General features: G+C 37.0%; 1 protein-coding gene across 7 annotated transcripts in view; it reads right to left on the reverse strand.

Annotated features, from left to right (window-relative positions):
* senp6a (SUMO specific peptidase 6a) overlaps positions 1–25,199 on the reverse strand; it is a 49,515-nt gene that overhangs the window by 3,791 nt on the left and 20,525 nt on the right. For 3 of the 7 annotated variants that reach the window (XM_015354984.2, XM_015355008.2, XM_069196645.1), the window contains 17 exons: positions 20,023–20,153; positions 19,689–19,778; positions 15,204–15,224; positions 14,588–14,658; positions 13,429–13,538; positions 12,217–12,628; positions 10,094–10,338; positions 9,609–9,776; positions 8,980–9,013; positions 8,304–8,492; positions 6,552–6,751; positions 5,166–5,287; positions 4,966–5,082; positions 3,689–3,811; positions 3,492–3,584; positions 2,639–3,051; positions 2,052–2,143 (listed from right to left, as the gene is read on the reverse strand). In XM_015354984.2, coding sequence (XP_015210470.1) covers positions 2,052–2,143; positions 2,639–3,051; positions 3,492–3,584; positions 3,689–3,811; positions 4,966–5,082; positions 5,166–5,287; positions 6,552–6,751; positions 8,304–8,492; positions 8,980–9,013; positions 9,609–9,776; positions 10,094–10,338; positions 12,217–12,628; positions 13,429–13,538; positions 14,588–14,658; positions 15,204–15,224; positions 19,689–19,778; positions 20,023–20,153 — 2,631 coding nt within the window. The remainder of the gene's footprint in view (positions 1–2,051; positions 2,144–2,638; positions 3,052–3,491; positions 3,585–3,688; positions 3,812–4,965; positions 5,083–5,165; positions 5,288–6,551; positions 6,752–8,303; positions 8,493–8,979; positions 9,014–9,608; positions 9,777–10,093; positions 10,339–12,216; positions 12,629–13,428; positions 13,539–14,587; positions 14,659–15,203; positions 15,225–19,688; positions 19,779–20,022; positions 20,154–25,199) is intronic. The other 4 variants (XM_015354994.2, XM_069196663.1, XM_069196666.1 and 1 more) reach the window with 4 other exon arrangements.

Below are 25,199 nucleotides of genomic sequence, written 5' to 3' on the forward strand. Positions count from 1 at the left end.
GGTAGTTGTGTTGCTTCATTAAAATCATTCAATTTGGACCTGCAGCTATAAACTTTGAATTGTTTTGTCTCTACAGCCAGAATATTGTGTATTTCATATTTTAGTTCACAGTTTGCAGCTTCTTTTGCAGGTGCAGCTGTTCTTCCTTTATAGCTTCCCCTCTAGCTTCACAGCTGATCAATTCATTGTTTGTTTTTCCTGAATTGTGTGAAACATACTGTCATGCTTTATGCATTTTGGTAAATGTTTTAAACATTTTAAAAATCTAAGACCTGTATTTTGCTGTTAGTATTTACTGCTCATTTCATGAAGTCATCTAACACCCAATGGCCCTGTGTGAAAAAATTAACACCCCCCTATTTCAATCAGTTCAATTAAGGGAACAGCTAGGACCAGCTGTGTGAATATTAAACAATCAGTGCTGATTTGGGCCAACCCTGCTCAAAATAAAACTCCCAGACTTTGGCTCCCATCATCACAGTGAACTTATCACCACACAGAATCTAAAAGCGTGTCATGCCCCAATCCAAAGACATTCCTGAAGACCTTTGAAAACCGGAACTGATGCCTATCGGTCTGGAAAATGTTACAAAATCTCAAATCTCAAAACCTCAGGGACTCCACTGATCCACAGTCTCGAAATAAAGAAGATTTTGGACAATAGTCAATCTTCCCAAGAGCAGCTGTCCTGCCAAGATCATTCCAAGAGAGCATCATGAAATTGTCCAGGAAATCGCAAAGAACACCAGAACAACATTCTGGGATCTGCAGTCCTCTCTTGCCCTGGTTAAATTCAGTGTTCTTGTCCTCGCCATCAGAAAAGCACTGGATAAAAACAGGATTAATGGGAGAGTAGCAAGGTGGGTGTTCCTTTCACTAAGAGGAACACTGACGTTTGCCTCAAGTATAATGCCTGGATGACTCTTCAGACCTCTGGGGAATGTTCTATGGACAGATAAGTCAAAAGTCTGGCAAAAACCATGCACTGCATTTCACAAGAAGGCAAATAAGAACCTCAGAACAGCCAAGCATGGTGGTGGTAAGTATCATGATTTGTGGATTCTTTACAGCCTCAGGACCTGGAAAACTTGCCTGCAGTAAAGGAAGCATTAATTCTGCGATGTATCTGAGAAATCTACAGGAGAATATCAGGTCATTTGTCTGTCAGTTAAAGCTTAAGCACAAATGGGTCATGCAGCAAGACAATGATCCCTAACATACAAGCAAGTCAACAAGAGAATGGATGAAGAAGAAATTCATTGTTCTGGAATAGCCAAATCAAAGCCCAGATGTTAATCCCATTGAACTTTTGTGGCAGGACCGAATGCACTTCATGCTAGAAAACCCAGAAAAGTTACTGATTTTACACATTTTGTCATAGATGAACGGCCAGGATTCCTACACTGTAATGAGAGACTGATCACCAATTAGATTAAACATATGGTTCCAGTTATTGTAGCTAAAGGTGATGTAACCAGTTACCGAATCTAAGGGGGTGTTAACCTTTTCACACAAGGACATTGGATGCTGGATGACTTTGTGAAATAAATGGAACAAGCACCAAATGTTATTTGTTTACTCCCTTTATTTATCACTAGGACACAAATGGAGCTCTGCTAAAATTCATTGGAAAAATATGCAAGTTCAGAAAATTTGAAAGTGGGAGAATACTTTTCATGGAGTTTATGCATATATAAAGAAACCTCATCCTGAATCCTACAGTGGAACTGTAATGAGGCAGACACACTTCACTGGTGTTTATATTTATCTCCCATTACCTTACAAAATCTGAAAGGGAGATTTTACACAGGTTAGTTAAGCTTTCTGGCAATAAAATATGCGCCTAAAATGTAAGAAAATGTTCATTTCAGAACAAAAACTACTTTGTTCTTGTATAGACCTTAAAGGTATACAAAAAATTCAAACATTGTTTTGATTTTTTACATACCAGTATATACCTTTTGAAAAACAAATATCGCCAGTTTTTGGGACGAACTAACAAACTGTTTTTCAGGAAATGTTTTATCATTCCGTGTGAAAGCAGCATTTACCAGACTTGAGTCTTGATCATCTGAAAAGGTGAATGTGTCATCATCCCTGTTCTTTGAATTACCATAGCATAGGCGTATTCTCTGCAAACCACCTACACAGAATGAAGAAGAAACACACCTGAGCACATATTTTAAATAAGAACAAAGTTATACATCACAATAATATACATATGAAGCATTTCAAGGTGAAATTAGAAGCCACTATTTCTAAATGGTAAACTTTGCATAACAGTTTGCCAGGGAATTAGAATTCAGAATTTTAGGAAACATGGTGCCCTTTCAGCTTTTTAAATCAACCCATTTTTACCAAACAAATTAAGCCAGAACAACAAGCCAGAAGTGTGGTCACTGAAGCAGGCAGTTACTTCAATTTATAGTATAGTTTGTAAAAAACACAAATACACTATTACTCTCAAGTACCATAGCTGGCTATTCCTTACATAATTTAACCTACTAATTTACTCTATTAGTGGTCAGTACTAAAGTGAATGAAATAGTCCATGAGTTCCAAGTTCCACCCTTGCCACAGTGATGAGAATAATTAAACCAGAAGGAGAGAATTTCTCGTACCCTCAGCACATGCTCACCTATACACTGCTGTGGAGCCTTTTGCTTGTCAGCCCGAAAACCATTCACTCCTGTCGTGGTGCTGCTCTGCGTGTTCCTAAATTCGTGCGTGTTTGCTCTTTCATTGTCTTTCACGCTGTTAGAAGGGACTGCCACTCCTTTGACCTGGTCTGTATTACAGTCACTCTCGGAAGACTCTTCAGTAGTGCTGACGATAAGGGCTTTAGTCACGGGGCACTTCGAAGCCTGAAACGCAGGACTGGAAGGGAACCTTTCTGTTGAGTTTTCTACTTCCTCTGCGGCAGAGGAAAGACTCTCTTCTGCTGTGGAACTGTTAACCAGGATGGACTCTGAGGTACGGTACAAAGGGTTTGGTTCAAACTGGGGTCCATCCAAACCAGGGAAGCAAATCACTGCTAGAAACCAATGAGCTCTACAAGATACAAGAAAAGCAATGATGATGCATTTTGCATACGATTTAATTTTCACACTAGAGATCAAAACATTTGCATTTATTTTAGAATACAGTTGTAAGATTTGTTGCATTTTATATTAGAAATGGACAATATGATCATAATTTGTCATTTATCTTAATTGGATAACTTATTTAAATGTAGGTATGTGAGACTAAGTATTCACTGACCTGTTCATTTTTAAAATTTTCTTTTGTTTTAAAGTATTGATTTTAGGAAAAATCTCAATATTACAATAAGTAGCTTTCCGATAATAATTTCCTTAAAACTTACACAAAAATAATCTGCCTGGTAAAATGATTTAACATTAATCACAATAGCTAATAACCTGTTGGGTTAAAGTCCTAAGATTACTTCCCAGGACTTATTTCACAGTATGTCTGAAATGTATAGTACTTACGATTCATTTATAGGAACAAAAATGAAATCCTTCTGAAAAAGATCCACATGGCGTGTCCAGGTTTTTACCCTATTGTGCCTCCTCTTTTGTATTCTAGAACATAAGGAGAATGACACATAAACCTTCTGGAGACAATCTGGGAGACATACAGACAAAATATAAAGTGCTACTTTAAATGTAGTGAAAAAATAACTTACGGTAAATTGGTAGGGTCCACGACACTTCTCCTTTCCCTCTGATTTAGTCGCTTGTAAAAGAATGAGCTGAAAACATGACTTCTTTGGGCATCTGCCTTTTTTAACTTTTCAAGGACCAAATATCTAAAAGGACCAAAACAATATTAAGAGCAGGCCAACCATGCTATGACTCTAAATGTTTACAAAATCCTAAAATTCTAAAGCTCACTCATCTTGTTTTCTATACATTAACAATATAGATCAGACGTAAAATAACCTTTTGCCACTAAATGATCATTCAGTGCATGAAAACTACACATGAACCACTAAAATAATCTCCTAATATTCAAGGTACTGAACTCTTACTTCACTTTGATTGATTTTTAAAGCTTTTTATAAAAACTCGGAAGCTTTTACATTATCTTAATTTAAAACGACAGCAATCATGCACCTCCTTCTTCTGGGCAACATAAGAAAACCTGAAACCATGTATTTAATCATTTGACTGATGTTTGTATCCAACATTATTTGTATTCATTCATTAAGGGTAGGCTTTATACTGAATAAACTGGAGTGAAATAGCTTTCTGAAGTTTACAACAGCAGAGGCCCATTTAAGATCTGAACCCACAGCCTCACAATTTTAAGTTGATAGCCCCAATAACAACCTCACACTGCTGCCACACCTAATAATCCTAAAAGGAGAACACAAAGCTGAACTCCTCACCCAACCTTTTGGTTTTATTACAAAAACACTTGCTATACTAGAGACTAGCAACAATATATTAGCAGTATCTAAAAAAGTAAAAGAGAATAGTTTCAAGCCTGTTTTCCTACAGAGGGCAGGGATGGATAACATTACTTTTCATGAAGACCTACTAATTTTACATAAAAATGCACACTTATTTAAAAATAAAATCTTTCCAATTCTAATTAGCAGCATACTCATATTACCCATAATATTACTAAAATTACACAGACAGATACAAACCCAGTGACATTAATAAAATAACAAAGCTCTTTGAAACCGATGGAAACTGTTTTAGCAGATATTTTTTGCTCCCAGAGGTGGGACCTGGTTGTAATCCGATGCACAAAACATACTTATATCCCTCAGCTTATATCCCTATTGCTGTAAACTGAAAATTCTTTAATGTTTTCAGGCTTAAAATCACCAGTATGTTTAAAATAATCATCCTTCCAGCATTTCAACCTTATAATGTAATGAAAAACTGACCAGTAATTCAATCAAAGTGTACAAGATAGTTGCAGAAAACAGAATTTGGGAAGCCAACCTACTTTAAATAAAAGTCTATGATGACATCATTTAAAAACTCCCCCTCATTCAGGCAGTGAAGGTCCTCATTTGTGACAGAAATCCCCCCTTTGGCTGGGGCCGGAGGATACACAATTAATCTGAAACACACCAACAAAAACATTATTGAAAACCAAACGTATAGTAATGGATATAGTTTGAGAGAGCATTAAAAAAATCTTACTTTTCTATTGGACCTGTAAAGGTTGGGTGGAGCTCTGCCATTTCTTCGTCGTCATCAAAGTATCTCTGCGCAGAAGCGTGGAGTCGTGTTGACACAGGCACACGTGGACTGGATTCAGAACCCTGTCAGGAGAGAAAACGTTGACTAAGTTTCCTTCAACAGAGTACATTAAAGAAGTTGGCCAGATGCTCAGCTTATAATAAAGCTGGACTATTTCATCCCATCTAAAACCTCAATTACGCACAGCCTCACCCCACAAGCCAACTGCTAAACACAAGCTCAGTGCATGGTGACGGTTTTGTTTGGTTTAGCACAAACTACTTTAGCACAGGTTGAACTGCAGTTAGTGCACTGCTTTTCGTTCATTGCAATTGCAATTGAAAATTGATAAAAGTCTATAGAAAACAAAAGGCTGACGTCAAGTGAAGGAACAGTCTGTTTTTTGTAGAAGAGTCAAAATTTGAGTACAAATTTGTGGAAATAAATACTTTTTTAATGCCATTTAATGCTTTTGATTTGAATAGCTTATTAGCAACTGGCCTTAAGCTCTTACTTGAGATATTACGACTCAATTTGTGTTGTGTATAAGATTATGTTCAAAACCATGTTTGAAAACACCATTTTCAGAGAGCCAGATAGGAGGAACAGTACCATTCCTTAGCTAACTGAAAAGATGAAAAGACTCACTAATGCTTTTGTGTCATTCTTGCCTGAATACTGTGACAGCCAAACATATCCTCCTTCGCCCAGAGAAGCTAAAATTCTGGTCATTTTATTATTCTTATCTACAGTAAATGGTATTTACCTTTAATGGGTGGTTCACTCTTTTCTTTGCACAAGCATTGAACTTCTTATATGACTGCCTCAGTGCTTTGTTTTCCTTGTCATTTCTATTTTATTACCACTATATTCCTACTGAATGATTTTGTGTTTATGTGTTATTGTGCAGACACCCTGGATAAATACTCACTTTCATCAAATACTTAAGATCTGGGACAGAAATTGTTCCTAACATTTAAGCAGCAGTTCAAGCATGTATCCTGAGACCACTTAACACGAACAACTATTTTGTACAACTTAGCTAGTATGACCAAGTCAAATAAGCTGCCGTCAACATCACCCTCAACACCCTCTGTAGTACATTTTTACACATATACAGTATATATATATATTTCCGTAATTCAGTGGTCATAAAACCTTTCTAGTAATTTTGAAAACTCTACAAGTTAAGGATGTTGTATATCAGTGTCACTGGATTCAACTCGCAACAGGCACCAAAATCCACAATAAACAAAGACAACAAATGTCCTAATCAACCCGTAAGGCAACAGGCATAGGTACAACAGGAAAAAGAACAACCTCCTTTCAATGCAACAGATTGCTTACCTTTTCCTTTGAAGCACTGTCTGGGCAGCTTTTAGTGAAACGAACTAGTCTGATATTGGCTTCATCAAATGGTATTTTGATCAAAAAGTCTTCGATATTGTTTGCTTTCCCAATTTCTTGTAGTATTTCCTCCAGAATAGCTTGTTCACGTAATGACAGCCCATTCTCAAAAATCAAGACAATGTATTTCTCATCAAGATCTGTAAAATTACAAAAAAAGGCTTTGCCAGCTGCATCCTTGACTGAATGCACGATACATACATACTAGGCATAAAGAGTAAAAGAAAATATCTTTAAATAATTTCATTCACCAAAATCAGAAACTACCAGTTCTTCCAATTTCCCATTTTTGAATATTACACAGTAGATTCATGGAGGGTTGAATAAAGAACCAGAGATGCTCACATTGTGGAAGTGTTGTTATTGTGTGGCAAGATCATAGTAATATGCTACCTAATTAACACCAAACGACGCATGTATTGCATTTGACAACTGGAAATCTGAGTTGCTGTCTCTCAAGATGCAGTTTACATCTCTGTGTGTACAGAGCCATACGTTCACACAAGTATACAAAATATTCCAAAGTGTCTAACAATTTTTTTAGAATTTAGCACATCCAAGTATTTTCAATTAATCAGATTACCAAAAGGGTAACTTAAAAATGTTGCAATGGGTCATAATTGGACGGGTCACTTTTAAAGTCCCAACAAGGCTTCTGTAGGAAGCTGCCATCTTGGATCAAACCCAGGCCATGAATTAGCCTTTACTCAAAATGTTTTGTTTTGCAAAGTACATCTGAGATTTATAGGTTAAGGAAGATCAGGGCAAGGGAGACAGAGGGTGGAAAAGAACTGAGCAAGATATGAAATAAGACAAAAGGTATCTTTCACCAGAACAACTGGGAGATGCTTTGGGTTGCAAGGAACAACTTAAAAAGATATTTTAAAATGGTCACAAACAACAGGCCATGACGATACTTTAATTAGCCTCTTTAGCTCATTAGTGGCAAACTGATCCACGGATCTCATCCAGCTGTGTCTTGAAGGAAGACAGGGTATCAGCTTCAAAACCATGGCTGGGTGTCTTGTTCCATACTCCCCTAAAACACTACAAATTAAAAAAGGCTCATATCCCTGAACCTAGAATTCCCTTAAGCTCTGCTGTGTATCTGGTAGGTCTTCTCTGGAGTGATTCCAGAGTAGCAATATTTTTTTCTTTAACATGGTGACAATAATTGTACATTGTATTCTAAATGAATTCTTAGTGTTACTAGTGCCTCATTTTTAAAAATAAAATCCTCTGATCTAAATTATAAACATTAAACAATGTAACTTAGTTTCTTGATTTGTTTCCTCACAATCTCTAAGAAGGTAGAAATGTGTCAACATAAATAATTTCACAAACAGCCTGTTCTGTCGGTGTTTCGTGTTTCGAATTTATATTTTATGTTCTTGCAACCTATAAACAATAAAAACAATTATTAAAAAAATATTTGCTCTTTCTACAGTATTTGATCATCTTTCTATTTTGGTATCATATGTAAGCTTGACTAGGTAACTCACTAGTTTAGCTAATTCTCCATAAGTGATGATACGGGTTGTTACAACCCTTTTCTTAAACCACATAACATTCATCTCCCTTTTCACTTTAGAATTTTAACTATCAGTGACCAACATAACATATTTCTAAAAACAAATTTGGGTAAAGTACAACAAATTGAATTTTTTTTAAAAAAAATCACACAATACTTACTTGGACCTTTACAATCATACCAAACTCCACCATTTTCTTTAGACATTTGCAACAGGTCTTGGAGACGAAAGCATTCAGACTGAGTGGTTTGGAAAAAGATGACAGGCAGCTTTCTGACATTGCACCATTCACAGCAGGAGATTTCAGACGTTTTTAGCGTGATGGTTTGCATCTTATCCACTGTAGAAGCTTATGCAAAAAAAGAACATGCAATAAGTGAATTATAATCATGTTTACCTAATTTGTTTAAACTATCACTAAAATTAAATTCAAATGACAGAAAAATACTTTTTGAATGCTGGCTATATAGGAACTTTCATATATGCATTAATCTGTACAACTACAGCAATCATTTATTACTTCTTCAAACCGATAAACCATAAAAGATTCCACAATTAATACTTAAGATTTACAAAAACATGTAAAACTACTCTGAATTACCCTAATGTTGAACTACCCAAAATGTTATTATCTCCTCATGCAAAACATAGTAGTTACCATGTGCTGTTGCAAGAATAAAAGTCTCAAATTAAAATATGAAACTATGCACATACTGTATGTGCCACAAACGTATCTGGCAGTACATTCTAACCATACTATTATAAAGATCTTATTTTTGGATACTGCCTGGTGTAAGACAAAGTTGAAAAATGTTCATGTAAATTAGTTTTCTTACCTTCTGTTTCAATTTGGATGTAATCAACAGTAAACTAAAATGGAAAAAAAATATATATAAATCTGTATTGTAGCAATTTGATATTTTACAGACAATATTATTAATTGTTGCCTCACTTTGATCGATTATTATCTATTTAAGGCTGGAAGAGTTTGGTTCCTGTCTGCTGTTATATGCTTTCACACATATGCATGCTCATGGGCTCCTGTCTCCTTTCAAGTTTGAAACATGAGGCGCTGAACTTTGGCTGCACAAAGGGGAACTGCAGCTTATTAAATCTTAGTAACAAAACAAATTCAATTAGGGTATACATTTTTTTTTACAAATTTCAAATTGCAATCCCCCTAAAATCTTGTCTTAAACCTTACTTTTATACAGTAGCTTGTACTTGCTTAATGCTACGAAATACTCTTTTAATGTGTATACATTGTGCTTTCATTTTTCTATTGTAAAACACCTTGAGATAACTATATAAAATAAATATTACAATTGTGTTGTAGGACTTTCCAAAAATGATGTAAATGCAGATCACTGTAAAATAACATTTTAATACATGCGTGAAACAAAAAATCATTTTTATCACTTTACAGTAAAGCAAAATGTACAAAAACAAAGAAAAGGCCACTTACAATGACAGGCTTTACCACTGCCTTGCGCAATGTTCCTATTCTTATACTCCGGCAATCCAGAATAATGCTCTCCAGCATGGGGGGCTGTTTGGTACTGTTAGTGGATGTGTTGCTTTGCCCAATTTTTCGCCGTTTGGTGATACTTTTATCAGAAACTACATTTCCAAACTGCAATCAAACATGGGAAAAATTAAGAAAACAGTAGATGATAAATCTGAAATGCACCCAAAAGTACTTACTGAAAATATCAAAAACTATTCTACTGTCTTCTTTGTTGGTAATATTTATCTGTCCTTGTTGTATTATTGAATTGGACTGTGCTTTAAAATAGATTTTCCTTAGGGGAAAATAAAACCTTGAACTTAATGGGAAAAAAACACCAAAAGAATATAACAGACATTTTGATTTCTAAACCTTTTTTGGTTACCACAAAGAGACATCACTGCATGGTGATAACCTCTAACAAAAGCTTCCATAAAATGTACCTGGTCCTTCATCCGTGCTTTCCTTGGTAATGTGATTCTGGCATCTACGTCTGTAAAGTAGTCGTCAGTCAGCCAATCAGGCTGTTCTGTGTTGTCCTTAACTGCCGCCTCCACTTTTCCACCAGAGGGCGCTGGTGAGGAGTGTGCGGAGTCTGCAGGCCTCGGAGAGATGCTGTCCATCCTGTTCACACTGCCTGTGCTGGCGTTGTCTGCCTCCTCCTCCTCATCATCACTAGATAACACAACTGAAAGAGCATGGCAAAAGTCAAGAGGCCAGCAATGACAATAACACCTCACGATACCAAGACAACTTAATGTCCTGCATTCAAGTCAGCCTCAGCATCCTGGAAACACCAATTATTGTGTTTTTGCCTGCATGATAACTAAGGTCCTAGATGATTAACCTTAGGTTTGAGGTGATTATTTCTGCTTGTTCCACCTGCTTTTCAACCTGGCTGTTAACTATGAAAGAGACTGTCTACATCTAAAACAATAGAAAAATAAAAGTTATAACTCTGTTAATAGTGCTCAAGAAATCAACAAAATGCTGGGTTCCTTATTTCACTGTGTCTTAAAGTTTACTAACCTATATTAAAGGTGCCATTGATAATGCAAATATTGTAAAGCTTGTAAAATTATCAATGAAATCTGGTGCATTTTTCCCACATTGAGATTGGAACTATTCGTTTTTAATGTTTCACCATTAGTTTTCACACATTTAACAGAACATTATTTAAGTGTCACAGTTGGCATAACTGTTCATGAGCTTAGTCAAAAACACCACTAATCTACTTATTTATGTTGCTAAGGCATCTTTTTGCAAAGAGCATGACCTTTCCTTTCACAGTATACATCTTCCATGCACTAAAATGAAATAAAGACCTTATTAAGATAAGAATTCAACAACTGAGTGCAAAGGAGAGCACCACAAGATTAAGAAAATATTTAAGATTAGTACTGTTTAATATAAGATTAATGTATATTACAGCCATGCTGTGGTGCAGCTACAGGCACAGGCAGCTCTCAGACTTGTCTCAATGTGGCCTGTGGCTGCATGACTTTGAAAGTCCTATTATGTACCCTGGGGAATGGAAGACAAACAATGAAAGGAAGGTAATAACATGTAAGGCAAAGTGGGTACTCCTAGCACAGTTCTTCCTGATGCAGCACTGCGAAAACCACGGCTAGTGCCTTCACACTAACAGCTGACTCCTCAACTATGCACAGTAAGACTGACAAGCAAGCGACCAGCCAAAAGAAAAAGATCTCTCATACAAGGAAGTACCAAACCCCGACTACTAACAATCATTTACTGTAGCCTGAAGGGGCATTCACACCAGAGGTGGCATGACAAGAAGCAACTTTATTCTGAATGAAAATGATAAGGTATGTTGCTGTGGAATAGGAGTTATTTTGTTTTCAACTTCTGCCATACCACGCTGCAAACAAAACAGTGTACTTCTGTGGCTAAAGGCAGGTTTGAATTTAAATGGAGGAGGATTGAAGTCTAGTGGTGCCAAAGCTCACCAAAGTGTTCTTTAAACATTTAACAGGAAGTCAACAGGAAATTTGCACTATGGAAGGCAGTAAGCACTCATGCATACCAACCGTTTTAACTGAAATATCTACATAGATCTTAAACGAAAGGGTTATAAAAAATGTAAAAATAAATTTAGATACAGGTCTGCCTGATTCTAAAAATACACTAGATTTAAATACATTGGATTTTTATCCTGTTTTATGTAGGTAATCTGCAGAGGTTTTAAACTTCCGTGCATGGAAGAAATAGAAAATACAGCTCATTAACACCATGCTTCATATTTTGTTTAAAAGCAAAAAAATATCAAAGGGCTTTTCACAACCAATAAGAAGCAGGCAGCATATGCTTATGCTTTGCTGAACTCCACATTGACAGTAATCAATCACGAATCCCGACAGCACAATCAATCCTTGAATCCTTTACTTAAAACCACTTTAAAACCACTACAAAATCCAAGTTAGTTACAGAAGACAGGGTAGAGTCTTGTTTCAAGTACCCATTTCTTTTAAGGTATACTAGTTCAGATAAGCACTTCCAACTTGTAGTTATCATGCACCCAAAGACAAAAAAAAAAACGTCTTACTCGGATCATTCAGTTCATGCTGCTTGGTTTCCATCTGTCTCTTGCCTTTTGAAATCTTTGCTACAAGGGGACTTGTTCCTGTCACCAACGGCGCTCTCCCATTGGAGATTAAAAGATTACTCCTAGTTACGCGCACTGGGGGAGAGGATCCTACATCCACTTGAGACGCTTTAATTGTCAATGAGGAGCTAAAGGCATTCTTGCTCAGTAATAGGTGGTTTGGTCCTGAAGAATGCCGGCGAATGGAAGGTCGGGACAGCGGGGATGCAGTTCCAGCTAAATTAGTACTGGTTTTGAGGCTGCCTGCCGAGTCCTGTGCAAGTATGTTCCCACAGTTTTCACACTTGACATGATCTTCACTTGGCTTGCCACACTTCCCACAGACGGTAAGGTACTCATGGGGATCCAGTGTCTACAGAGAAAGATCAATACAAGTTAAGAGCATTTTGACTTAAAAAAAAATGTTTTGTTTTGTTTTTTAAATACAGGTTTCGTGTTCTGATTATGGTAGATTTGATTATGGGATTTGATTACTTATTTTGGAAGAATGCTTCTCTGATTCCTGAACTTTTTTTCTTGTGGTTCAGTAGAAAGAGCCCCGTGTGTCTCTGTGTCTCTCTTCTGGGAGTGAAAGCACAGTGGGCAGGCAGGTCTGCTTGTGTTGCCCAGTTTCTATAGCCAGGCTGAACTCACTGCACAATGTTTTGTGCTGTAACTCGGTTTACTTTTATTGTTGGTGTTTAAGTGTTCAGGGGATTATGTTAATGCTTTCTGTTGAAACTACACAAAAAGCAACACATCTTTAAATTCATGTTAAATACAACTAAGCTATACAGAATGCAATTTCATTTATATATATATACCAATAATTTAGAGTTTTCTTTACTTTTATTACATTGTCTATAGAAAGCAAATATGAGCCAAAGGAAACTAAAGCTTTATTTTTTTCAAAAACATTTCCAAAAGTTACTTTTACGTATGTCACACAGAACCAAAATTAAATATTAGTAATATATAACTAATAGTAGTAATGCTAGCCTTTCTTTTTTCCTCTCACTACAGCTCATTAAGGTAGCCACAGCAATACTGCCTTGACTATAGGCAAATCTCCACGTCAACACCCATCTCCCATTTCTCACTTAACGCCTACACTTAGCTTTGTTGGTACTGAACCAGTTAAACCTAGCATTAAACAGTTTGCTTTAGACTCACCTCCACGTTTTTAGTTGATGAAACAAAACTTATCAAGTCCTCAGATGAAGCCCGGCGCTTCTGTTGGGTTTGCCTTTTTATTTCCCCTTCATGAACCATACTGTTTGCTTCTGAGAAAAACAGATAACATTTATTCCATAAGTTGCACACCCCGAATTTATTATTTAAAATAATCTATGGTATCATACGTTTTTTTAATTTATTTTAAGAAGTTAAAGGCATCAATGTGCTTGCTTTGGTTCCCACTCATGGGTGTATGTTCAACATATTTTTGCTGGAAGTTTGAAGCTAAGGATGCAACCTGATTAACCTGTTTATCACTGTTTCTAATTGCCCAGTTTTAATTAATTAAAGGAAATTGTTTATAAATATCTGTATTTGGCACTGACCTTGCTGCAAGAGAACTTATAAAATCGAATTGTCTGTCCTTTTTTGACAATTTCTTACAATAAAACATATGGTCATATTTTTTCTTAAGTCAGCAATGTCCTAGCATAATTGAGAAAACGTGAAGGACAGTCTCTGTAGCTGTCAAATCTATCTACTGCATAATCTTATTAGAATTAGTTTTGCACCCAGGAGGGGGGTTTACATCAGTGGTAGATAAAAGTCCCCTCCCCTCCACATATATAAAGCACTTTAACATTTAACGATTTTAGTGATTTTGAAGAGCTATGAAAATGCAAGGATTTATTTCATTTTGGATAGTGTTTCTCCTCTGTACATCAGCTTTGATGCTGCAGTTATGAGTATATTATATCTCAGGAACCAGTAAAAACGATCTACATAGTATACTACAAGGGTTATTCTGCAGAATTATTTGTCTCCCATAAGATCAGATGCTATATTTTACCTCATTAAATAGTGCCCTCCCCAAAGGCACCGGAATAGCAAAGATAAAACTAAATTAACATGAACAATCAGTACAAAATAATATGCTTTGCCTTGATAAAAATGTGACTACATTTGAAACTGATGCTGCAGGATAAACGCGAATCTGCAGAGGGCTGGCAGTACTTGAACCAGTGAAAGCTAGAAAGTCATGACTGAATGCACGCCAGCTAGCATGCTTGTTTCTGATCATTTCTCACTGAACAGACACATCCAGGACAGGAGCACAGGATAAGCGACCAAAAAACATTTAATAGTTACAGTTTACCTGTCGTTTCTGGACAGGTGAGGATTATGCTGTCTAACTCTAATCTTTGGATCTGCGGTGGGTATTCTTTTCTGTGGGAAAAATGGGAAGACTTTATGGTAAAAATATTTTATCACACAACATGATCAATTATTTTTCAATGGATAGCTGCACTATTCCTTGAAATAAATATTCAAGGCTATTAATGTGGGAAAAACTCAAAATACAGGTAAATTAACATCCAAAGCAGCAATGCCAGTGTAAAAAAAAAAATTACACATCGCAACCTACATCATAGCCCATTTGGCCACTTTGTGACTTTTTTGAAGTATTTCAGAATTCAATTTCCATGTGACAGTGAAAGAATGGAAGAAGACAATGCAAGAAATGTAATCTATTTTTTCAAATTTATTAAAATGTTATCGACACATGAAGAATCCAATGAAACAACCAATGAAATGGTTCTAAAAAAGCAAAAAAGCCATGCCATACAACAGGGATGATAATGATTTTTTGCAATTATGTATAGGTGGCGAAGCCATGGTAGATAGTTATCACCACAAGTTATACGAAAAAAGCCATTACATAAAGCATTTTTTTTCAGCTTGCAACAAGCTTGCTTCATAATCAGTCTTACCTCTCTTTCAGGTCAAGGCTGCTTAAGAAGGAAAAAAGAAATGCGTAAGAAACTAAACCCAGAAAACATGTCAAAAACTCCCATTTACCTTCAAAATGTTTAGCTCAACTTGACCACGACACAAGCAAGACTTTGAGCAAAAGTCTAGGAAAACCTGGCCATACCATTTTTCCCCACATTGCTTCTCTAACACAAAAATTAATTGGCAAAACAAAACTGTGATACAATGCATGTAGTTAGACAAGGCTAAGTCATAACTGGAAAACCTCAATGAGCAATCCTTCATCACAACGTGAATTCTCCTTGGAGTAATGAATTATTAAGAGACAGCTTTTTTACAGCTGATATTCATCTCCAATGATTCAATGGAGATAAGCTTTTAAGTGATATACACTGATGTGGCAAAATTGTAACAAAAGGACTTTTCTTAAGGTTTTATAAGCATTCGTACATTAGGCTACCTCTAATCATATTTACAATCGTTTCTTTCATGCTGTTGTTCAACACACGGTCATTCATTACCTATCAAGCATATATACACCAGTGCGTGTGCATATCAGTAGTATTTGAAGCTACAAAAATGTTTTAAATCAAACCATAAGATACAGATACTCTGGACATATTTTAAATGGAAGCAACATCATATTTTGTTCATTATATTCTGTAAACAACACAATTAAATTTAGTGCAAATATGGACAGAAGGTCCACATTGAAATCAGAAAATTACAACATTCCCCCACAATGATCAAAGCACAACAAATGACTTGAGGGTGAACATGCCACAGCGGTCCTGCGCACAAGGGGAGTTCCTCAGTTGTTTAAGAACTGAGAACACGTTGTCCATAATCATGGTGACGAACCACTGTGTACTGAAAATTCTCAAAGGCATGGACGCAGTTCACTCAATTGACTTCTTCAAAATCAACAGTGAAACACAAGCCATGGGACATAAACGGGAATTAAGGGGACATTCATTACATTCCAAGATCTTTTAAAATGATGAACGTAAGGCATGTTTTTTCACAGGGTTGTAAAAGCTCTCTTGACATGCTGTTGAAACTATTACCTTTGCTTCCTTCAAAAAAAGGCTAGATAAATCCTTGGATTAGCTACTACACAGCATCTACAGGACCAATATATTTTGTAGAACAAAACTGAATTCTTATTTGTTGGGAGGAAAGAAAAAAATAGATTAAAGAAGATTTTGCTATGTGACATTTTTTATAATTTGCTAGACTTATTTAAAGAGGAAATTTAGAGGAAATCAAAAGTTATGCCAACTTTTAAATGTAGCCTCCTTAAGCAAACTTGTACGCAAAATCTCGATTGCCTCTATATGCCTATTGCCATAACTGAAGCCGAAACACTAGTGCAGAAAAAAATATTTTCAAAAACACACCAGGGGTTTTACTAACAGCTCACTAACAGTAATGTTAGATCTTAAGAACAGAAAAATCTTTTCACCTTTTGTCTCAGAGCCTGATCCGGTTTAAAGCCTGCAAGCTTCACCCTTCACAACGTCAATTAGGGAAACACCACATGCCCTTCAATCTATTTCACTGCAGTACTTTTAATATCACCACTCCATCACCCCCACCGATTTTCAATTACATTCTTAAAGGGGAACTGCAGTCCCAATTTCTCAGACTGGTTATTAAATCTCAGTAACAAAATAAATTCATTGACTTGATAGAAAGATTTTACCAATCTTGAATTAGGCACAAAAACTGTGAAAGTAGTATGAGTCGCCATGTTGACGCAAACCCCTGGTCTCGCCAATCACGAGGGTTCCCATGAATCTTGACATGACGTGGCCCTTCCTGTTCACTAGTCACTGCATTAACTATTTATTCGCTCGTAAATCGCATTACATTACAGGTTGCGCAGATATTTCATCTCAAAGTTTCCAATGTGATTTGCATGCAGAGTTAACAAGTAGCAGTTAGTCGGCAAAACCATCTTGAAGTGGAGAGCAATATTTCTATTGGATTAGAAGACACGTCGCCACAAGCCTGCTTGTTTACAACTTGACAACGTAATAAGACTCCAACACGTCACCGGAAGTCTTGTCGCCACATTCTGAATTGCACAATAGGGCGCTGTGCATGCCTGGAGAGTCCGGCTATTGTGCAATGTAAATTGGAGGTTTTACAAGTTACTGTGTACATTTAACTTTTATTGTGGTTTGAAATGCGCTCATCAATGCTGATTCTTTCGCAACAATATGAAGTTCATCAAACTTACTTGAGGACTGAAGAAGAAAAATTACAAAAGTGACCCAAAACAGCTTCTAACTAAAGGTCAAGCTAACAATGTCCGATAAACAATTTCCTTAGTTCAACACCTCTGTAAGATGTATGTTTTAGCAGTCCTAAAATAACAATAAGGTAATTGAAAAGTGTTTCTCTTTAGTCTCTCAGATGCAGTATACAAATAGAACAGCAGACAGGACAATAGACAGAAATACAATAACAATAACAGTGTAAACAACAGTATGGTGCCAGTGCAAAATTGTCAATAACCGTGCAAATACACAGAGAAAGTACACAAACAGGACAAAAACAGTGCAAAAGTAATACTGTAAGTAATAAGAATTACTTGTCTAACTATAAATTTGTCATTGCTGTGCTTCAGAGATTCCATACAGGGTAACAATAACATCAATAACAATTGCTTGTGTTTGTTTAGCAATTCCCAAAGGGTCATTAAGCATTACTCTACATACAATATAGAAGGGTATCCTCTTATCCATCACAGTATACCCATACGGCCTGCCTTTTTCTATGGAAGGGGAAAATCTGTCATGATCTCAGAATGAAGTGAGTGATCACTACTGGCTTCTCTCGCTCTTCTCCCTCTCTTTTTCCTTCACTCTAGCTTTGTAAGTTTTTATTTAATGTATTGAACTGCCCAACTAAAAAGTTACTTTGTATGAAAAAAAACACAACAATGTTAAATAAGAATTCAAGTACCTAATTATAGGAAACATATACAATCTGTCTGTGAAGAAACATCACATGCAAAATGCATTGACCAAAGATCGAGGGCGATATCAAAATGTGCTTTAATTGAAATGTGTTACAATGCCTATAGAAATTCTACACCCCCTTCCACAATTTTCACCTTTTTTTTGCAATCATACCACAATACTTCAAAGTGAAAAAATGTGCAAGAAATGCATAGGAAATTAATTAAAAATAAAAACTGATATGGCTGGGTTGGAGTAGAGGCCACCATCCTTTTAATAGCAATGTTAAAATAACTCAGGTATAGCCAATCTCCTTCCAAATACCTCACCAAGTCAACTGGCCTCCACCTGTGTTAATCTCTAGTGATTTCAGGATAAATTCAGCAAATCCTGTATGTTTCCACTGCAGAGTAGTACATTTCAAAGCGAAGAATCAATCATGAGAAACAAGGAGCTTTCAAAACAACTCCAGGACAAATAAAATGTGGAAGATGTACTGTATGGCACCACCAAGACCTTGCATAGATCAGTCGGTCCCTCCAAACTGGACGACTAAGGAAGAAAGAGATTGATCAGAGAAGCCAATATCAATTTTGAAAGACCTACAGGCTTTTACGTGTACAGGTGACAACAATATCCCAAGCACCATAAATATGGTCTGCATGGCAGAATGTCAGGAAGGAAGCCATTTCTGACAAAAGCAGTGGCAAAGCTTTAAAGTGATACTATAAACATGGGACAAAAAGTTCTGTGGTCTGGCAAGCCCAATATAGCATATCACCTAATGAACACCACCCCTATTTTGAAGCATGGTGGTGGAAGAAACACGTTATGGAAATATTTCTCATCAGAAGGGACTGAGGCACTCAAGATAGAAGAGAAAACGAAATGGAGGAAAAAAATACAGAAAAGTCCTCGAGGAAACCGTTGTGAAACGACGGACAGACTTTCAGCATGACAACAACCCAAAGAACAAAGCCAAAGCTACATTGTAGAACAGCTAAAGAACAAAAAGTTAAATGTTCTTGGGCACCCCAGTCTAAACCCAATTGAAAATCTGGAGCATTACTTGAAACAGCTGTCCAATGATGCTCCCCAGGGAACCTGACAGCAACAAGGCATGTTTGTAAAGAAAAAACTGCCAGATATTGCTGATTCTCGGTGTGAAAAGTTGGTAGAAACCCATTCCAACAACCAAAGGCACTTCCATCCAGTATGAGGTCAGAGGGGTGGAGATGTATCCATTCATCGATCTGTCCAGTTTATTTTTAATATAGTTTTTTGTCAATAAAAACATTTTCCATTTTAAAAGCTTGGAGTATGGTGTGTAGATAAAAAGGGAAAACGCTCATTTAAAGAAACTGAGGATCTAAAATAATTAAATGTGTAAAAAAAGTAAGGGGATGTAAACTTTCTACAGGCTCTGTATATACTAAATATATTCATTCATATGCCTTACTTTGAAAACATCTAAAACAGGCCAAGAGGAAACATAAGGAAAAAAACAGAACTCACCTCTGAGCAGCAGTTTTTACAACTGGCGCTGGTGCGTTGGCGTGCTGGAAGTATCGTCCGTGCAGAAAGACACTCCGGGGAGCTGACGGACTGAGAATGAAATAGTTAGTTCAACTGGCAGCTGAGAGGGTTATGACCTGGGGGTTTTCGCTTCTAATGCACAAAGAAAAAAATACTCTGGCCAATTAACAGAATTATCTTGGATTCATCACACGCACAAACAGATGCAACATTTTATACGTTGAAACATTCAATATTTTTTTAAGCGTGTGACTGGCATCACTGTAAGGCAGAAGAATAATGGAATTTATAAACGATTTAAAATACAATATACCCAAGTTTCTTGCCAGCTCCCAGCATATTCAGACCAAAGGCATTTCCTTTGAAGGACCTCAAATGATTATTTGGCCTTCTTTCATATGTTTTCAGGGGCTCGCCAGTGCAAAAATGTTTCAGCGGTGTAGGCTGTTGAAAAAAGGAAGAGAAGATAATTTTATTAAACAATCAAAACATGTAGCATTAACTGCTCCATGTGAAAATAACTAGTTACTGTTTCACAGAACAGTTACTACCCATAAGAACCTCCAATCCTACAGTACGTGCTCATAAACACTACAAACCTTAGTATCCTGTATTTTTGCTTTCCTGAGAAAGGAGATCTAAAAAAAGCTGGGTATCAACCTCAAGGCCCGCGGGCCAACTTTTGCCCCCAATAATATATAGATTATATTAATATTAATATAGATGGACTGGTTAAAAAAAAAGACTACAGGAAGATATACTGTCTGGAACACTGACAACATATCACTGCATTCTAAACCTTAAACCTTCCAAAACCAAAGGTGTTGAAGACTGTGGAACTGACATGATAACAAGAACTAATAATCTTTTGAAAGATAAGAGTTTAAATCACATACAATTCCTGTCATTTCCTGAGGAGCTCAATAAAGAATATGGCTCTTTACCTTGTCACACAGAGGTCTGCTAGCTTAGTCATCAAACAGTGCTTAAAACTGTTCAGGCTAAATGCAGAACTCTTATGCGAAACAGAAGGAGAAAAGGATCAGTTCTCAGATGAAAGCTGCCTGCACTATTGAGTATTTTTTTGTAATATAATGGAGTGCCTTCACATTTTAAATCTGAAACTGTGAGGCAGCAAACGGGTCACAGCAGAGGTGACCTCGTACGTGTGAGAAGCAAATGCAGTAAGGCAACGTTTCACCATTCCCTGTTCGCCAGGCCATCCCTAACTCCCTCGCAAATGTCACCTTCCCAAGTACATGATTCAATGCAAACCAGAACATTCTGTACACAGAATGTGAGCTGTTCTTCTCTCATTTTAATAACAATATGGTTTCCAGCTCTTTTCAGATCCATGTGATGTAGACAGTGCTGCAGAAAAAGTTCAAATAGAGCAAACTGAACTTGTGGAAAAGCCTGATTCAGCTGGAGCTGCCCAACTTTACCACTTCCTACTAGTCATTTTTCCCATGGTCTGTGCCTTCAGCCTGCCTGGATCCTCTTTTGACATCACATGTGCAAGCAGCTGTCTTTGTTGATGAAAGATTATGACTGAATGACATCTATACAACTGATGCTTCAACCTACCATGCCTCCAGTCATATAAAAAAAGGCACGCTGTCTCCTGAACCATCAACAAATGAACAAAGAAGCAAACAGTTAAGGTACACATTTTGAATTACTGTATTTACCAGAATATGAGCCTGTCCTGAATATAAATAACACTCAGAAATTTGGGCTGTGGACATTGATAAAAAGTTTACAAAGCACAAGTTGCCTTTCTGCACAGAAAGGTTGCAATTAAAACACTGCTTTAAATAAATTAAGGAAAATGGAGAGGAGCTTTAAAGACAATGCAAATAATACAGTAAACTTTCTAGTAACCAAGAGGAACAGGATATAATAATTATCTGGATAGACTACATTAAAGCAAACCGAAACGCAATGTCGCTTAGCCTAAAGCACAACGATCAGGACAACACCACAGTGATCAAACCCACCCTTCCTCACGAAACACAGACACAGGACGCTTTGAATTCTTGAACTGGAATGTGTAGCTCCCATGAGGGCTTTAAAGTCTATCATATCTGTTGTGGTCACGAATCCACTTCAAACTGCCTTCCAGCCTGACCATTCCCATGCCCCTCAGCACACAGGATCACCTCTGTCTTGAATGCAGACCCCAATGTACCCCAATCTCTTGTTTATTTTGGATAACAAATAATAAATCGAATTTTTTTTAATCACTCAATCTTACCAACATGCCAAAACCAAGAAAAATGGTGGTTCAACACTGTTCAGCAACCAGATCAACTTCTAATTTTTTTTTGTTTGTATTCATATATATAAGCTGCAGGCCAAATGTACCACTCTGAAATTGACCAAATTTTGGCTTATATTGGGTAAATACAGTATTTCGACCATATAAAAAGTAATATCTCAAGATCAATAGTATGTTTTATGAATCATTCCATATCTAACTATACAATTACTTTTATTCAAAGTGTGTGTGTGGGGAGGAGTTATCAAATACAGTGCCTTGCGAAAGTATTCGGCCCCCTTGAACTTTTCAACCTTTTGCCACATTTCAGGCTTCAAACATAAAGATATAAATTTTTTATTTTATGTGAAGAATCACCAACAAGTGGGACACAATTGTGAAGTGGAACGAAATCTATTGGATTTTTGAAACTTTTTTAACTAATAAAAAAATGAAAAGTGGGGCGTGCAAAATTATTCGGCCCCTTTACTTTCAGTGCAGCAAACTCACTCCAGAAGTTCAGCGAGGATCTCTGAATGATCCAATGTTGTCCTAAATGACTGATGGTGATAAATAGAATCCACCTGTGTGTAATCTCTGTATAAATGCACCTGCTCTGTGATAGTCTCAAGGTTCTGTTGAAAGCGCAGAGAGCATCATGAAGACCAAGGAACACACCAGGCAGGTCCGTAATACTGTTGTGGAGAAGTTTAAAGCCGGATTTGGATACAAAAAGATTTCCCAAGCTTCAAACATCCCAAGGAGCACTGTGCAAGCGATCATCTTGAAATGGAAGGAGTATCAGACCACTGCAAATCTACCAAGACCTGATCACATTTAATATCGGGACTACAGGCATTTTAAACCAGCCTAATTATTCAGTTTTTCAATTAATGTACAGTGCCTTGCGAAAGTATTCGGCCCCCTTGAACTTTTCAACCTTTTGCCACATTTCAGGCTTCAAACATAAAGATATAATTTTTTTATTTTATGTGAAGAATCACCAACAAGTGGGACACAATTGTGAAGTGGAACGAAATCTATTGGATTTTTGAAACTTTTTTAACTAATAAAAAAATGAAAAGTGGGGCGTGCAAAATTATTCGGCCCCCTTGCGTTAATACTTTGTAGAGCCACCTTTTGCTGCGATTACAGCTGCAAGTCGCTTGGGGTATGTCTCTATCAGTTTTGCACATCGAGAGACTGAAATTCTTGCCCATTCTTCCTTGCAAAACAGCTCGAGCTCAGTGAGGTTGGATGGAGAGCGTTTGTGAACAGCAGTTTTCAGCTCTTTCCACAGATTCTCGATTGGATTCAGGTCTGGACTTTGACTTGGCCATTCAAACACCTGGATACGTTTATTTGTGAACCATTCCTTTGTAGATTTTGCTGTATGTTTGGGATCATTGTCTTGTTGGAAGATAAATCTCCGTCCCAGTTTCAGGTCTTTTGCAGACTCCAACAGGTTTTCATCCAGAATGGTCCTGGATCTGGCTGCATCCATCTTCCCTGTCCCTGCTGAAGAAAAGCAGGCCCAAACCATGATGCTGCCACCACCATGTTTGACAGTGGGGATGGTGTGTTGAGGGTGATGAGCTGTGTTGCTTTTACGCCAAACATATCGTTTTGCATTGTGGCCAAAAAGTTCGATTTTGGTTTCATCTGACCAGAGCACCTTCTTCCACATGTTTGGGGTGTCTCCCAGGTGGCTTGTGGCAAACTTTAGACGAGACTTTTTATGGATATCTTTGAGAAATGGCTTTCTTCTTGCCACTCTTCCATAAAGGCCAGATTTGTGCAGTGTAAGACTGATTGTTGTCCTATGGACAGACTCTCCCACCTCAGCTGTAGTTCTCTGCAGTTCATCCAGAGTGATCATGGGCCTCTTGGCTGCATCTCTGATCAGTCTTCTCCTTGTCTGAGCTGAAAGTTTAGAGGGACGGCCAGGTCTTGGTAGATTTGCAGTGGTCTGATACTCCTTCCATTTCAAGATGATCGCTTGCACAGTGCTCCTTGGGATGTTTGAAGCTTGGGAAATCTTTTTGTATCCAAATCCGGCTTTAAACTTCTCCACAACAGTATTACGGACCTGCCTGGTGTGTTCCTTGGTCTTCATGATGCTCTCTGCGCTTTCAACAGAACCTTGAGACTATCACAGAGCAGGTGCATTTATACAGAGATTACACACAGGTGGATTCTATTTATCACCATCAGTCATTTAGGACAACATTGGATCATTCAGAGATCCTCGCTGAACTTCTGGAGTGAGTTTGCTGCACTGAAAGTAAAGGGGCCGAATAATTTTGCACGCCCCACTTTTCATTTTTTTATTAGTTAAAAAAGTTTCAAAAATCCAATAGATTTCGTTCCACTTCACAATTGTGTCCCACTTGTTGGTGATTCTTCACATAAAATAAAAAATTTATATCTTTATGTTTGAAGCCTGAAATGTGGCAAAAGGTTGAAAAGTTCAAGGGGGCCGAATACTTTCGCAAGGCACTGTACATTAATTGAAAAACTGAATAATTAGGCTGGTTTAAAATGCCTGTAGTCCCGATATTAAATGTGATGTTATAATTGATTTTGACACTCTCTGCTATACAATATTCGGATTACAATTCTTATGTGTATCAATACTATCATACTCCACAATCAAACCAGTGCAAGATAGAAGATTAGGAGGTTCAAGATAATAACTAAACAGCACGATTTTACTGCATATTTCTGGTAATGAGTAAGAAACACTGTTAATCACTATTTCCTGATTTTACAGACAGGGAATCTAGTCTTTTTTGTACTAACATCTTCCAGAACCTATTTTCACAAACCTGCATCTGTGTTTTGTACATTTGGCACAACTAGAAAGAAGAACAATCTACAATCATTTGTGTGGGCATTGAAAAAAAACCTGCAGCATCAGCTCCCTTACCAAATAAGCAAAACAAACCCACTGTTTTTACATTTATTTTCACTACAAAATGTATCTGAAAGATAGGGGTAATACTGTACATGCACATAGACCAGCAATCATGAATAGCCCTGGTGCTTCATAGACAATTCTTCAGATATATTTAATTACACTGCTTCAACCTCCCAAATACACAATATGAATTTTATATTAAAGACAGGTATCCCACTATAAAATTATGGGGGCTTTCCAGTATCAATCTAAATTAAATTATCTTTTAATACAAAGCATGAGAGATGAGCATTCATCTGTAAGTCACAAT

Source organism: Lepisosteus oculatus, chromosome 2 (assembly GCF_040954835.1).
Source record: "Lepisosteus oculatus isolate fLepOcu1 chromosome 2, fLepOcu1.hap2, whole genome shotgun sequence".
NCBI lineage: Eukaryota > Metazoa > Chordata > Actinopteri > Semionotiformes > Lepisosteidae > Lepisosteus > Lepisosteus oculatus.